The sequence below is a fragment of the Rhagoletis pomonella genome, unplaced genomic scaffold, assembly GCF_013731165.1.
Source record: "Rhagoletis pomonella isolate Grant_MI unplaced genomic scaffold, Rhpom_1.0 Rhpom_scaffold_00002, whole genome shotgun sequence".
Taxonomy (NCBI): Eukaryota; Metazoa; Arthropoda; class Insecta; order Diptera; family Tephritidae; genus Rhagoletis; species Rhagoletis pomonella.
The window spans coordinates 106,527,562-106,545,109 of NW_023458556.1; the positions used below are offsets into that span (position 1 = coordinate 106,527,562).

The 17,548-nt window shown below is 32.2% G+C and overlaps 1 protein-coding gene across 2 annotated transcripts in view; it reads right to left on the minus strand.

Annotated features, from left to right (window-relative positions):
- The window catches only part of LOC118734302 (B-cell lymphoma/leukemia 11A), a 301,463-nt gene that overhangs the window by 30,475 nt on the left and 253,440 nt on the right, over positions 1–17,548 (minus strand). For both annotated transcript variants that reach the window (XM_036464020.1, XM_036464019.1), the window contains 2 exons: positions 15,107–15,295; positions 14,767–15,045 (listed from right to left, as the gene is read on the minus strand). In XM_036464020.1, the coding sequence (XP_036319913.1) occupies positions 14,767–15,045; positions 15,107–15,295 (468 nt within the window). The remainder of the gene's footprint in view (positions 1–14,766; positions 15,046–15,106; positions 15,296–17,548) is intronic.

The following is a 17,548-nucleotide window of genomic DNA, read 5'->3' on the forward strand; positions in this document are numbered from 1 at the left end:
AGTTTAGCCGTAAAAGGGGTGTAAAGGAAACATGATTGCCTATTTATATAATTGATATGTTGACGCTTACATGTTTGCTAAGTGTTTGGCCGAGCTTCATCTCTAATTTATGGTGTGCGGCTTGTTGTTGTTATACGAATGTAGGGCCTCCGAACGTCAAATGGATTTATAAGAAGGAGAAATACACTCGGTGGTTTGCAATTGCCTGTGGATTTCGACGTAGTCCTTCCTCGGATAGCGAATAGACAAAATTTTCGGGTAATTATCGTGCATCTAACGTCGAAGATTATTACCGCTGTTGGATAATATTTTGCTCAATCTCCGAGAAAGATTGCCTAAATATACATACATTATAAAAACATTTTTGATTTGAGCTCATTACTTCCATCTAAAATTGGGGAATATAATACGTTAGATGAAAAAATATTGCTTCCGAACGCGTAAAATCGCTTCGAAAAGGGTACGATTGTTTCTTAGAAAAAGACGCCAGTATAAAGTGTGGTCAGAACTATAGACAAATAAGGTAAGCTAAAAGCCATTCTTAAAATCAGCAGCAGAAGTTCTTGGCAAATGCGAGGAATATGCTTTTCCATTGAGTAACAAATTTCTCCGCATTCTGGCTACGCTTCCAGCTAGTAACATTACTTCAGAAAGAAGTTTTGGAACCCTTCGTCGGTTAAAAGCATGGTTCTGTAGTACCATGAATAAAGAAAGACTGATAGACCTAGCATTTTGACACGTACACTTAGATATTGAAATTGACACTGAAAGGAATATAGAAAGATTCGCAAAAGAAAAGCGCAAAATAGAGTTTTTAATTTAAATTATTATTATAATAAATATTCTGAATAAGTTAATAAGTTACTTAATTGCATCTTCCATTTTTCCAAACTTGGAATTGATTTCCAAAAATTTTCATTTTTACACATTCATGTTTCTGGCATACGCGCGACTATATAAAGACTTTAGAGGTTTATATGGCTTTACATAAGTATGAATTTGCCTTTTAACGCATGAGGATTTTCGCATCATACAAATTTCCGTCTTAGCCAAGCGCTAAAAATAACTAAAATCGTGTTTTCGTCATAAGTTTTCAACTTACATACTTATGCCTCGATTTTAAAGTTGATATTTTGTTGGAAGTTTGATTTGAGATCATCTCTCGAAGTGGATATATGTGGTATCGTAAAAAAGCATTGTCCACATTAATTTTAATTGAAATTCTGATTTTGATTTAAATTAGTCGAGTAGAAATTGAGTTCACTGATCGAAGCGAGCAATTTCCATCAATATGATCCTTAAAGATCACACATTCATGTACATACCTTTTCAATGTTTTAAACGTTATGAACAAAATTCGATTTTGGCTAATGTTAGCTAGTGGCTAGAGCGGTGATATTTATGATGGCGAAATTCTCTGGAGGTACGCTTTCAAAGTACGGAGGAATAACAATTATTTCTCACAACCCAATCTAATGTATATCTATGCTGTACATATGTATGTACAGTATGGTGAAAAATAAGTTAATGCTTTCCTTTATTGCTGGGTGTATAATGTATTTTAGAACGAATTTTCGTCATCCCTTGTCAAAATGTAATGCATTATAAATAAAAAAATATGCGCATTTATACTAAAAATATCATTGGCCGATTTTTTGCACCAAGCAGAAAACTTATCTTATAAAGTAATTTTATTCCTGTCAATAAAAGGATCGTAAATACATATTGTTTATTCACTTTTGAAGACCTCTCTTTCTCTTATATCAGTTAAAAAAACACGGAGAGTCGCAAATCTTGTGGGCCACAATTTAGCTGATAGATGGTTCAAAGAGTGTTAAATACCGCTGAATTGAAGGCTTATATGAAAGTGAAAAAGCCATTACTTTCTCTGTAAAGTTCTATGGGAAGGAACAAATTTGTGTAAAAACCTTTTAGTTAAACTTAAATAAAGTTTAGGTAAAGTAATAAATCATTTTTTTAGCCTCAGAGATTACCTCGCCCAATGAGGTCATCGTCAAATGATTCAATCCATTTGAGGAGCATTATGTTGTTCAAATCAACAAAGTCCTTTAAACCTACATATATTACGTGAAATATTTGAGAAAGCTAGGAGGTGGTTCTCCAATATATTATTACATAGGTATATGTGTTCCTATCTCATAATAACATTGACCCAAAATCAAGAACAAAAACTGTAAAGGGTCAACAATTTAATCTTTAAAGTAACCAGTAAAGATCCGAGAATTAATTCCGCTTAAAAATTTGTACCCGAAATAACAGGAGCGAGTTAACAAATTCTTATTTAAAACCATCTCATGAAAAAATAAAATTTCGTAGATTTCCGAGAAAGGCGGCCACCGCGGACGAGTGGCTAGTGCCTTTTCCTAGCGATCCTAGCGATCGCGGCATAAAAAGCTTCTCGCTAAAACCATTTTCCGACCGGACGCGGTTTAACCCTGTGATCTCTCGCTTTTGTGTGACAACTGTGGCGAACACCGAGAACAGGTTAGGTCAAGCGACTTCAAAAAAAGGAGCAGGTTATCAATTCGTCGGAATATTGTTTTTATTTATTTTTTAATTTATGTCACCGGATAACTTTAGACCACGTAACCGTTTTCAAAGTTCTTTTTTCATGGGAAAGGTAGTAGCTAAAGGGTAGTCAACGAAAATACACAATTTTTTTCAGTACGGTTTGTAGTATTTTGTTCAATGTATATTGGGCATACTAGTCGCAGTTCAGAAGGGAGCCCGGTCGAAGTCACTTCTACCTTGTTGAATATGTTAATATCAACCACTTTTTCAAGGATACTGACTTACTTTTTGTGAGATATAATGGGCCGTATGCATAAAACCTAAGCAAATGCTTTTTCTTAAAATTTCAGACCTTTGATTCGATTTGTTCAAATAAATTCAGGTTAATGGTATGAAATTTTAAGAAAAAGCAATTGCTTAGTTTTTATGCATACGAAATCTCTTTAACAGCCGCACTCAGAGTTTTATTGTTTAAAAAATAAATATTTTTTAATTTTTAAAAACTTTTTCAATGATTTTTTTTCTTTTTTACAGGCTTTTATTTAACTTTCTCTGAAGGTATGTATGTATGTTTGTTAGGGGCAAATCTTGCAATCGATTTTTGACAAACTTTCCGATGACGTAGAGGCTTGAAACTTTACAGTTGGCTCAGAACCCGATGGCAATGCAATACAAATTAATCCGATAGATGGCGCAGGAGTCGAGATATTTGAAAAACCGGTATTTATAGTCCGATTTGGTTCATATTTAGAGCGAAAATAACTACATGAAAAGGAATAGCTCCACTAAAAATTTATTTATTTTATTGTTATAAAAGATATTTTTATAATTTTGTCTAGATTTTAGAAAACTTATTGCTTAAACATAAATAGAATAACGCTAAGACCTCCCCGATAGTAGATCTTTCAATTAGACATTCAAAATACGAAAAGGGCTTTCAAGAAGGTTGCCGGAATAGAAAGACTGGTGAGTTGAAAGACAGATATCAGAATTGGCCTGTAAGTGTTTTTTTTTCTTTTAGCAAACAGTTTCTAAAAATTAAATGAAATTAAATAAGCTAGTTTCCTTTTTAAAACAATATAATCTAAAAATTAAAATAAAACAAATTAAAACCGCAAAAAATTTAATAAAATAAGTTCCTAAAAATTTAACAAGAAAAAATTATAAATAAAAGGATCAGTCCAGCGCCTTCGTCTTGACCTGCAGGCTGTGTCGGAGTTAAACTTAAACGTAGAATACGTGATATTATTAAGATCACATTCAAGTTAAAAACGGTACATGCAATTTTCGTTTTGATTGCATTGAATAAATCAATATGAATAGAAAAATATTAATACTTAGCAATAAAGAAGCAGATCCACATGAACTTCAATCTTATGTACCATCAGCTTATAAATAGATATATGCTATGACGTGTATCATTATTTCGATTCATTTTTATTTCCTTTATTACTGCAGAAATTTGTATTACTTTTTATATTAGCCTAGGTCCCCGTATTAGTATTCTTCTTCGAGTTCATGCTCGTCTTCGCATTATCTTCGTCTTCGGATTTGTGCAGCTGGCAACTCTCCTAAATATAGTTAAGAAATAAGCAAATCTCTAGCGTCTGATATTGTGATACCTAAATAAATATTTCATGTGCCTGATAAATTAAGTTAAATTTGATTTTTTATATACGTGACAACGCTCCTAAATACAGTTCAGAAATAAAGCCTTTTTAAACCCAATTCATTTGATACCCATACATTTTTAATAATTGCTTTAACTTATTAAATAATTTGAGTTTACGTTTTTACCAGGTGGCAACCCTATTTAATAATCTAAATATTTAAACTAAGGATATCTTACTACCTTCGTTTCACGTAATATTTTAATAATTCATTTAACTCATGCTTACTTTAATTAAATTCTAATTTTGAAACAGGTGGCAACCCTATTCAAAATATTTTCCAACAACAACCTCTTTCGTCTGACATCCATATCAGGATATACATTTCAATTTTCTGTCTTTATTTAAGTCGAACTTGGTTTTTGAAACAGATGGCAACCCTCCTACATACATATGTGTAACTAAGAAATAAAGCTGCTTCAAAACCATTTCGATCGATACTCATAGTGTGAATAATATATAATATGAATTAAATTTTTTTACCAGGAGGCAGCTCTTTTTGAAAAAATAAGCTATTGCACATCTAATGCATAATAATTTGATACCTCATTTTGTAAAATCGAACTAATATTACAAATCTGATGATATGACAAAAAGCTTTCGCGTATTATGCATACTTATGCATGTATATATATGGATGTACAATGTACATATCTATAATATGTATGTAGATACATATGTAGGTACATGGGTACAAACTAGGGCTGTGCGATTATTCGATTACTCGAGCAAGTTGGTTAATCAATTATTCGGTTAATCAATTACTCGAGTAATCAACATTTTGATTACTCAAAGCGATGATTAATCGAGTTACTTGAAATATGATTACTCAAAAAAAATAATTTTGCTCGTTAAAAGAGTTTGCTTTGGAAAATGCTTATTTTCTTTTTTACATTCTGTATATGAAAAAAAATTTTCGTTTTAATTTTTGAAAACAAAAACGTTGTTTTCAAAGTATCAAGGAACTTTAACTACTTTATACATATGTAAAGAGTTGAAATGTTGATTACTCATTTTACTCGAAATGTTGATTAATCAATCATAAAGCAAATTACTCAAATGTTTTTGTTTTTGGTTAATCAAAAATCTTGATTACTCGAGTAACTGAACTTTTGAGTAATCATAACTTCTAATTAATCGAATAACTGAGTTATTTACTTTATGACTAATTAAAATTTTTAGTAATCAATTAATCGCACAACCCTAGTACAAACTATGCTGCAATCAGCTTATACATATTTCCCCTCACCTGCGCAATCTGTTTTTTTTTATCCTTTTGTCTCACCTAACTGTTTTTACACATGCACGTGTTTGCAAATTGATGACGAAGTGATTTTGTATGGAAAAGCATTTATGCCCATATCTATGCATAGTATAAAGGAAAGTCGGGATATTTTGGCCACGCTAATCTCAAAAACTACTGAACGGATTTATACGAGATTTTTTAAGTATAATCTGTATCGATAAGAATATTTTCTTTAGCACTTTAAATTGCTATAGGGTTGCCACCTGTTTAAAAATCTATTAGATCCGCAGTGTTCGTTGGATTACAAGAAATGAGGTGTCAAATAAAACGGCTCGGCTTTTAGATGTTCAATAATGTATTACTATTTGAGTAGGGTTGCCACTTTTTAAAAATTATAAGATCTTCACTGTTTGCTGGACTAAAAGCTGAGGTACCAAGTGAAAGGATATGGTCTTTGCATGTGCAATAAGTTTTTATTTTTGTTTGAGTGGGGTTGCCACCTACTTAAAAATTATGTATTTATAATACGCGTGGGCATTTTTTGTTAATGACATTAGATTTGCACAGTTCATTCAATTTAAAAAAATGTGGTCTGTTCGTAAGATTACAAGAAATGAGGTGTCAAATGAAAGGGCTTGGTCTCCAGATGCGCAATTATATATTATTTTTAGTAGGGTTGCACCCTGTTCAGTTGTCAATCGCATCTTATTTAATATCTACACATCCAGCGCGAGGCAAAGCCTCGCTCGTACGAGGCCGATTATTATTTGAATAAAATAAACATACTTAGAAGATATCAACCAATACTTCCCATATACCAAACGAAAGGAAAAGACCTTCGTTTTTGACTAAAGAAAACAAAAACAAAATCATTCGAGCCGTTTTCGAGCATTTTGGTATTAAAAAAAATTTGAAAATTTTTTCAAAAAACTCTGCCTTTAAATGCTATATTTGTTGAATTTATATAAAATTTGTACACGATAATATTTCTAACCTTTTCCCATTGCATTTTTTGGGGTTTTTGGCGGACTTATGTATAAATTATAGTTACTATGAAAACATTGTTAAGTAAACATCTGGGAATCTCCTGAAGAGGCTTTCGATCGAAAAATATTGATTTTCAAGAATTCTATACCATTTCTACGAAAAGCTGTTTTTTCCCCCATATAAAAGTTGTTTTTTCCCATATAAATACATGGAAAACTTTTGGGTGACCTCGTAAATATTTTTTGATTCCAAAATAAAAAAATTGGGGTATATTTTCGGTATAGAACAATCCTAGGGGTGAGAGCATAAAAATTCCGACTTTACTATTTCACGTGCATGTACACTAGGGTGGTCCAAAAACGGTAAAGTTGGAATTGTAATGCTCTCACCTCATATGATTGTTCTATATCGAAAAAAAGTATACCCATAGTTTTATACCCGAGCGCACTTGTGCACAAGGGTATTATAACTTTGTTCACATAACGGCTGTTTGTAACAGGCAAGACGAATCGAGATAGATATAGACAAATGTATACAGAAATACGAAACCTGCGATATTTTAGTAACTACTGAAGCTGATTCACTCAAAATTGATATTTACAATCATTTTTAGGCGAAAAAGAGGAGTATTATAAATTTTTAAAAAATGGGCGTAGCCACGCCCACTTATGATTACATGTGTATATCTTGGGAACCGCTCCACCAATTTCTCTCAAACTAGGCACAGTTGTTGGCCTTCACAAAACATACGAAACGGCTGAAAATTTAAAAAATCGGATAATAACCATGCCCACATCTCATATAACGGTAATTTAGAGAAATACGAAAGCTTCGATAAATCAGTAAATACTGAAGCTAATTTATTCAAAATTGATGTTTTTAATAATTCTTTAGCAAAAAATACGCTTATAATAAAATGTTGGAAAATGGGCGTGACCCCGCCCACATATGTGTATCTCGGTCACCGTTCGATCCATGTATACCAAACTCTGTATGATTATTGTGGTTGCCACATAAAGGCAAACCGTTGAAAGTTATTGAAATCTGACTAAAATTACGCCTACTTTTTTATAACGGTAACGTTCAGAAATGCTTGAAATTTCGATATTTCGAAATTTAAAGACGCTAATTTTACCCAAAATTTATACTAAAAATTCCTTGAAAAGAAGTAACATTACTATGGAATTTTGGAAAATGGGCGTGATGCCGCCCACATATATCTATATAGGTTTATCTCATTATATCTAACTGAATGTTCTATCGAAGATTTTGAAATAGGCGTAAAACCACCATTGTTTACCACGTAGCGGTAGTTTTCGGAAAAGTGAAAACACTATATTGAATACTTGCGCCGGGTATTTAATGTTCGGCTCCGCCGGAACTTAGACTTTTTTATTTGTTTTATTTTGAAATCAAAAAATATTTAGAGGACGCTCAAAGCGCTCCAAGTGGTCCATAAATTTTTATATGGAAAAAATAAAATTTTTCGTAGAAATGGTATAGAATTTTTGTAAACAATATTTTTCGATCGGAAAGCTCTGGTTCTCTTCAGAAGGCTTTCAATAATAATAACCATTATTATTTAACCATTTTTTAATACTAACGATTTTTTATTGGTCGCCCCATTGCAATTGGTTATTATTGGGAATCTCCTGCAGATAAACAGAGTTTTCTGGTAGAAAAATATTGATTTTTAACTATTCTATACCATTTCTACGAAAAGTTGTTTTTTCCCCATATAAAATACGTGGAAAACTTTGGGCATTTTGAGCGACCTCTAAATATTTTTTGATTTCAAAATAAAAAATAAGGGTATTGTTTTTTCGGTATAGAACAATCTTAGGGGGTATGTACACACATATGTACTTATATACGGGGGGCGAAAATATAAATAGAGACGCGATATTTCAACAGGTTTTCGCTATTTCTTTTTTTAATGTTTATAGCATACCTCGTTATCTAAAAAGAACCATGCAAAACCGAATTTTAAACTTTGTACAAAAGTCAGGAAAATTATACATTTGTACGCATTTTTTTGTATGCTAAAAATCGCTGGTATATCTTAGCTGTTTGAAATTTCCACTTTATTATGTTAAATTGAATGTGCTACGAAACTTCGTACTCAAAACGTTTCTAAGAAATCTTGACAAATAACAGATAAATAAATGATTGTTTTGGTTGTTTGTGAAGCATAAATACATAATTTTTTTATTTAAAGAAAATATTCGAAGGACGGGCTAATTTATTCGTTATTCGAATAATTGATGAAATTAAAACAATTAATATTCTTGATAAAACAGTAAACAGAAATCAACTATCTGAGAGTCAGGGACAATAGAATTAAAATTAAAAGCCCAATTCTGTATCGGTGACAAAACTTTTGTAACTGACAAATTATAATTTTTTCATATATTTTTCCGTATAAAAACTGTGACAAAACTTGGTAAAATGTCACGTCCCTACTTATATTTCTACTACTGCATGCTGCAGATGTATTTTCTATTACATTTGTAAGTTCATATACATATAGATATGTACATACGTAAAACTCCACTGGTGGCACTCATTAAAGGCAATGAGAAACTAAAGGTCAACGATGCAAAAATTTTAAAACCACTGGAGTGGTGGCGGGTCTACTGAGAAGTTATTGTGTATGGTTTCTTCAACATCTTTTTGGATTGTATTCCTTACCTTCATCGTAAACACCACCTCTTTTTTTATGCTCATACCCGTGCCCTTCGCAAAAAGCAAACAAAAGAACTCCCATTGTGCTTTCATTTCAAACTCGTCCAAGTCATTGTAAATGCGTATGCAAGTGTGCAACGAAGAGTTGTTTTTGGCCGGCAGTGCGTACTCGTCATCCTTTCACGTACAATTACTCACGTTCAGGATACGTCCCGCATCAACATGTGTGGCTTTTGATCCACCTACGTTTGTGCGAGTGTGTGTTCATACCGAGGCAATAAGCCCGTTTGGCTTGAATTGGACTCGTATGTTTTCAGCTAAGTTAGTAAGTATGTATGTAACGTTTAAGTTGCTTGAATCATTTGCACAATTTGCCTTTCAATGTAGCAAAAGCTTTTGTTAAAAGATCTTGTCTTAATATGTCTTTGTCCATTATTGTATCGCTAGGAATTTAAGTCAGAGGAATTAAGCATTTAAAGCTGTGATATCTGCAATATGTCTCCGGAACTATGTATGCATGTACGTCATCGATTATACATACTTTCAGCAAATATTTACTGTAACGTAAATTATTTTTTTGCAAATCTTTTTATTTAGAAAAAAATTATGAAAATTTCGCCGGTTAAAAATATTATTATGTAAGCTTTAAAGTCGTTAAATTTCTATTTGCTAAATTTTTTCATACTTAAACTTTTATAATACTTTCATTTATTTACCTACCATCAGTTCTAATCTCCTTTAAGTAAAAGTTCAAATCTGTGGTTTTTGGAAAAAACTAATTAAATTATATTAGTTTTGTAATATACATACATATGTTATAAATGTATATACATATCGTCAATTCACAAAGGCACTAAAAAAACGGAGTTACATGCCACTTTTCATTTGTTGTTTAGGGCCTTTGTGAATTAAGGTACGGATTTATATCTATATGTAAGTATATTTATAGGTATTAAAAAATAAAAAAGGTTTCAATTTAGAAGGCAACACAATAAATTGCATACCGAAAGTTTATATTTTTACAAAATTTTTGTCAAGTGGACATCCTAGGCTGCAGTATGATCAGGTAATACTGAAATACTAGTGAACCCATATTGCGTTAAAACGCCTAAAATTCAATTTCAAAAATCTAAAAAATATTCCAAATGTTAATCATAGTTATAAGTGATCCGAGTGCCATATTTCTTCTAAATGCCGTGCAGCCGTAGCTTAGTGAAGAGGGATCTAGCATAGTTTCGGTTTTTAATATCTCCAAAATTTCAAATCACACTGTACCGATAAAAAAGTTCCAACTTCAAAAAATAAAGTCTTAACCCATATATACAGACCAATGACTTTAATCCAACTCTCATACTTGAAATTGGAAAGAACGGTGCAAATCTAATAAAATTCAAAAAAATTCCCTCTCGAATAATATAGGTGTATAATTAGTTAGATCAGTATGACTTTTCAATAAGATAAAGCCTAATAAAAGATGTTTTCAAACTTAAGCTTTCATAAATCTCTCTCGATTGACACCCATATCCTAATATTTCATGAAACTTGTGGATAAGTTAACTAAATTCGACTTTTCAAACAGGTGGAAATCATTTTCAGACGTATTTTGAAGCTAAAATCCCTTTGTCTCTCTCTCTTGTGATACAAATTTCAACTAACTGATGAATTAATTTGAATTTGATTTTTCAAACACGTGGCAGCCCTCCTAAATAAACGTCAGATATAAAGCCTTTTCAAACCTATTTCGATTCATGTCCATCTCTTCATAATTCATCTAATTTACAAAATAATTTGAATGTAACTTTTTAAACAGTTGTTCCCAGTAAAGATTTTCTTAACACTCTATCTTTTGACACCCGTATTTTAATATTTCATATAATTTGTATATGAGTTAATCAAATTCGACTTTTCAAATAGGCGGCAACCCTCGTATATATTATTTTCAAGCTAAAACATTCCTAAATTTCCTTCACCTAACAATTTTTCGCTTGACACCCGCATTTCAAATAATTTTCGTATAAGTTAATTAAATTCGACTTTTTAAACAGGTGGCAACCCGCTTCAAACGTATTTTCATGCTATAATCTTCTTAAATTACCCTCGTCTTGCATTGTGGTACATATTTTAATTAACTGATGAATTAAGTTCAATTCGATTTCTTAAACATGTGCCAACCCTCTAAATATAGTTCAGAAATAAAGCCTTGTCAAACCCAAATCGATAGATACCAATATTTTAATAATTTACTTAGCTTATCAAATAATTTGGATTTAACTTTTTAAACAGGTGGCATCCCTCTTTAAACACCTCAAAAATATTGCTAGTGACTAAAGATTTCTTAACACTCTTTTGTTTGACATATTTTAATATTTCGTTATGTAAAAGTTAACTGAATTCGACTTTTGAAACAGATGGCAACCCTCTTCAAAATATTTACAAACTATTATCTTCTTAAAATCTTTTCGTCTAGCGCCCACATGGTGATACATACATACATGTAGATTACCTAATTCCCTTAATTTAATTTTTTAAACAGGTGGTACCCCTCCTACAGTGATGTTAAGAAACAAAGCTGTATAACCCCATTTCGATTGATACCCATTTTGTAATAATCGGTTTAACTTTTTAAATAATTTCAACTTAATTTTTTAAAATGTGGCAACTCTTTTCAAAAAAGTAAAACCACATTGCACATCTACAGTCCGCGCCTTTAGCACCTCACTTTTGAAAATCGAACGACACGGGGCAGATCTGATGGCATTGATTATTAAATAATTTGAGTATATTTGTTTTGCAAGTGGCAACTCTTTTCGGAAAAATAAAACCAGTTTGCACGTCTACAGGCCAATCGCTTTAATTTGACACCCGATTTTTGGTAATCGAGCAAACGGTGCAGATCTTATATCCTGGACAAAAAATTCCTTCGCGTATTATATATTTATGTACCTTAGGCTGAGTCGATTTTGTATGGGGAGAAATAAAAGGCATTTGACCATATTGTAATAGTAATATTATGATGTCTTAGGTTTAAGCCAATTGTTATTGGCCACGAAAGATTAATTTAAAACTTATCTTTAGCCTGCGCAATTGAATCAGAGTGAATGAATTTTGAAAATGTAACTTTGGCTTGTAATATCTATGGAATGCGTTAATTGTTATAAACAGGACGATATATAAAATTAAGGGTTATTAAATTAAGTACCTCACCTTCATTTATCATTTTTCAATAAGTCTCCAAGTTTTTAAGATATTAACATAAAACTTACAAAAACTATAATTTTCCCTTATGAATTTTCAATTCTTCATTACTTCAGCAACCAACTGAAAAATACAAAAAAGTGAGACGAGATGTTTTTCAAACGTTTTAATGTTTTCGGATGTTTATATAATATTAAAAAGACCATGGACTGAATGAAGTAAAACATGTATTTTCAAAGATAAGGAATCGTTTGATAAGTTAATAGTAGTTTCAAGCATATAAGTATTTACATACATTATATAATACATTTTAAGTCCATTTATGCAGTCTTGAAAATTGGTGCGGAATGGTTTCATTAGTCACCGAAAAAAACAAATTTTTCGCGGTTTTTAAATTTGCCGTTATATGAAAGTAGTGGACGTGCAATAAGTGTTTAGATATACATAAATATTTTAGTTAATTCCATGATGTGAAAAAGTGACTGTAGGTAAATGCAATAGTCTTTAACATGTCTTGGGAAATCCTTTTGAGGTCTCTCCAATTGGACGATATTGCTTTGTATTCAGCTTGAACGAAAAAAGCCACTCACTGGCACACCTTTCTGTAATCCGGTTCTTTCATTTAAAGGTTATTTATACAATTTAAGGGAAATTTTTTTAGAAAAAAACTGGAGACCGATTTAAGTTTTTCGATATAACTTTGGTAAATGTTACTCGATCGGTACGTAATAATTACCAAATTGAAGGCGAGACTTACTGTTACTGATTTATGATAATAATATGATGAAAATCGTTCAGATTATAAACAAATTATTTGAAAAAAAATAATTGTTAGAAAAATATACCTACACCTGAAATTATTCGAAATCAAAAAATTTGTAGAGGTCGCTCGAAGCGTTCAAAGATTTCCATGCATGTATTTTATATGAAAACAAACATCTTTTCGTAGAAATGGTATAGAATTCTTGAAAATCAATATTTTGCTTCTCTTCAGGAGACTTCCAATAACAATACCCAATTGTTTATTTAACCATTTTTTAATACCAAAAATGGTTAAATAAATAATTGGTTAATATTGGGAATCTCCAGAAGAGAAGCGGAGTTTTCCGATCGAAAAATAGTGATTTTCAAGAATTCTATACCATTTCTACGAAAAGTTCTTTTTTTATATAAAGTGCAAGGGAAACTTTGAGCGCTTTGAGCGACCTATAAATATTTTTTGTTTCCAAAATAAAAAATAGGGGTATCTCTTTTGTTATAGAACAATCCTAGGTGGTGAGAGTATAAAAATTCCGACTTTCGACCCCCCCCCCCCCCACAAGCAATTTTGGATCACCCCAATGTGCATATACTACATCTGGATACATTCATACATACATGCCCTGTTTTTGGTCACTGAAGAGAAATGGCCTAAAGATTCACAAAATACATTTCACCCGTTATCATTATTTTTGTTGGGAGCTCAAAAGGAATTGAATACAAATTTACATACTGTGAATCGTATGTTGGTTGAAAATTATTATTTGTTAGTTGCTTAAGAAATCCTGTTGGCAAAAGAATGAAGATAAAATAAATTAAAGAAAAAGCATCACCGAAATCAAAACCTATCCACGTTGAAAAACACAAATAAAGTTATATTCACATGGGCATCCACATTACGTATAAACACATTTATGTATTCATATATATATATATATATATATATAATATATATATATATATATAACATCATAAGTATGAAGTAAGTTGCGATGTACGAACCACTAAATTCTGCGCCCTTTGTGATCAATGAGGGCATAACCATTACAGATAATTCTTATCTTTTTTGAACTCATGCTAAAAACTTTGCAGTGGCTTTTGATGTCAGGATTACCTGTTTTTATTTAGCAGGATTGCGATGCTCACTGCATTTTTGAAGGGTGAAAGCCTAAAGGTCAAGAGTGATGACGTGACAAATCCATACATACATATGTATGTACTTATCAATGCCCATTGTTTTTCTGCTGTGTTTCCGCTCTGTCCAAATACATACATATTGCATGTGATTTTTTTCTTGCGTTGACATATCAAATAAATCTTTAACATCAAAAACATTTTTGTGCGGAATTCTTTTTAAATTATGCATTGCCCTGTCTGTCAACAGTGGTGTCGCATAGTTCACCAGCGTATCTGCATGTCATATGTTTGTGTGCATCTCGCTCTGCTAATGTATGTACATACGTACATCAAGCATGTAGGTATTTATATATGTTTGCAACGAAAATATTTTGGATATTCAACACTCGAAATCAGAGTGGTGCCCTCTCTAACTAAATACTTAGCATCATTGGAATGTTAGAATCAATGAATCCACAATAATTAAAAATTTATAATATAAATGCAGGTAGGTATGTACCTCCACATAGGTATATGTAATTGTAATTTTATAATTTTTAAATGAGACAATCCTACCTGAGTGCAATGTGTTAGATTCCGCGTCAACAACTTCAATTTTCGGACGTTTTGACATCGGTTGACCATCGTTATTGTCCTGGCTGGAATCGTTAGCAAGCAATGCGTTGTTCATACTCGTTTCATCATTGCAGAGCTCCACTTCCTGCTTTATCCTTATAGTGTTAAGCTTTTCTGTATCACCTGCTAATTCGGACTCATTTAAGTTAGTATTGACGCATTCCGAAGGCGCATTTTTCTCCACCGTTTCTTCATGCCTGGGCGTTGTGTTGTCATTTTCTGTTGAAGCGTAATTCAATGAAATACATTTTTAAAAAGCATATGCAAATTTTTAACTCACCGTCTACTAAGCGCTTGGGAGTGCTGGACGCACCATCGGCTAAGAGATCCGCAGGACTGGGAGGTGGCGTGTGGATGCGTGATCCAGACCCAGAAGCTTTCCGAATAATGATTGGAGCTGATATTGAAGGTCTTCTGTTAACTAGGCTTAGAGGTCGACCATCGTCCGCATCTCTGTCGGTTGTTGGAGCTGTAGGAATTGAAATGCATTATTATTCTCTTTGTCTGTTTTTTCTTGAGAATAAAAATGTCAAGAGGTAAAAATATGTACACATATATATATATACATATGTATATGTATCCTTAAAGGGTATATGGAAAAAAAATTTAACAAAAACAATTTAATTTCAATTTGATGCATTAGTACAATAAGATTTTCATACATCTTTTTTAAAAAGAAGAAATATATGCATCTATCTTGAAGGGCATTTCTGCAGTCAAGCTTTGTAAAATAAAGACCGAGTTCCTTCTAAATGGCAAACTATTCAGCTAGCGGCGTCGTATAAAATAAATAAGTTAATAGTAAAAACAAATATTTTTAAAGCAAGCTTTCTAAATATGAACGAAATCGGACCATAAATACTGGTTTACCAAATATATCAACTTGCGCGCCACCTATCGGCAAATTTCCTATCGGAAAGGTGGTGCCTCAGAGGTGGTCCCATATAAATTTTGTTTAGATCCGATCGATCATTGAATCACGAAGAAATTAACGGTACTATCAAATTTTTATATGAGAATTGAAGTCGGTTTCGTTTTTATACCCGAGCGCACTTGTGCACAAGGGTATTATAACTTTGTTCACATAACGGTTGTTTGTAACAGGCAAAACGAATCGAGATAGATATAGACAAATGTATACATAAATGATCAGAATGAGAAGAGAAATCGATTAAGCGATGACTGTCTGTCCGTCCGTCCGTCCGTCTGTGCACACGATAACTCGAGTAAACATTGAGATATCTTAACGAAACTTGGTACGTACACTTCTTTCTGGCGTAGGACGGATGGTATTGAAAATGGGCAAAATCGGACTATAACCACGCCTACCTCCCATATACCGGTAATTTTCAGAAATACGAAAACTACGATATTTTAGTAACTACTGAAGATTATTCACTCAAAATTGATATTTACAATAAGTTTGAGACGAAAAATAAGAATATTATAAATTTTTGGAAAATGGGCGTAGCCACGCCCACTTATGGTTACATGTGTATATCTTGCTAAACGCTGCACCAATTTCTTCCAAACTTGGCACAGTTGTAGATACGAAATGGCCGAAAATGTTTAAAATCGGACAATAACCACGCCCACATCCCATATAACGGTAATTTAGAGAAATACGAAATCTTCGATAAATCAGTAAATATTAAAGCTAATTTATTCAAAATTGATGCTTGCAACAACTCTTTACCAAGAAACACGTTTATCATAAAATTTTGAAAAATGGGCGTGGCACCGCCCACTATATATATATATATATATATATATATATATGTACCCCGGTAACCATTATACCAATTTGTACCAAACTCAGTGTGGTTATTGTGCTTGCCACACAAAAGCAAATCGTTGAAAATTATTGAAATCGGACTAAAATTACGGCCGCTTTTCATATAACGGCATATTCCAGAAATGCTTGAAACTTCAATATTTCGAAATTTAAGGACGTTAATTTACTCAAAATTGATACACCCTGGCTTACCATGTAGCGGTAGCTTTCGGAAAGGTGAAAAACGTATATTTAATATTTGCGCCGGGTATTTAATATTCGGCTCCGCCCGAACTTAGACTTTCTTACTTGTTTGTTTAAAAATTAATTGTTATTAAAACAATAATATCATTAATTATAATGAGAAAATAAGGACAGATGTTTTTAATAATATATAAAACTCATACTTCCGAATATATCTCGTAAAGCATATCTATCAAATACATAAGTATGTGTGTATATCGGGCACAGATTGCCTATTCCTTAGAATCTTATATTTATTGATGAAATTTTTGTAATTAACTACAAGTAGCACTAAAACCAAGAGGTTTTATTTTTAAATAGTTGTTTTGTACTTAAAATTGCCTCCAAAGTATCTATGCAAAGCCTATTTCAGATTGCAGTATTTTTTAATTAGTTTTGGGAAAATTCTCTATACATTAAGAAATACTTACTTTTATTAGACTGCTCGAAACTTTGCCAGACGTTAGCTTGGCGCCAAAAACGAAGTGAGATTAACATCAAGTGAAAAATGTCGCTATGAACTTTTGCACTTTCTTTAATATCCACACGGTTGCATGAGGCAATTACGCAATTACAAGTTGTAATTATATGCTCAATAGGAACTTTCTAATAAAAATCTTTTATATATTGAATTCCCCTAAATTTTAATCCATTCTCCGGTTCCCCCGGGAAATTCAAATTCCACCCCCGGTTGGCATCACTGAT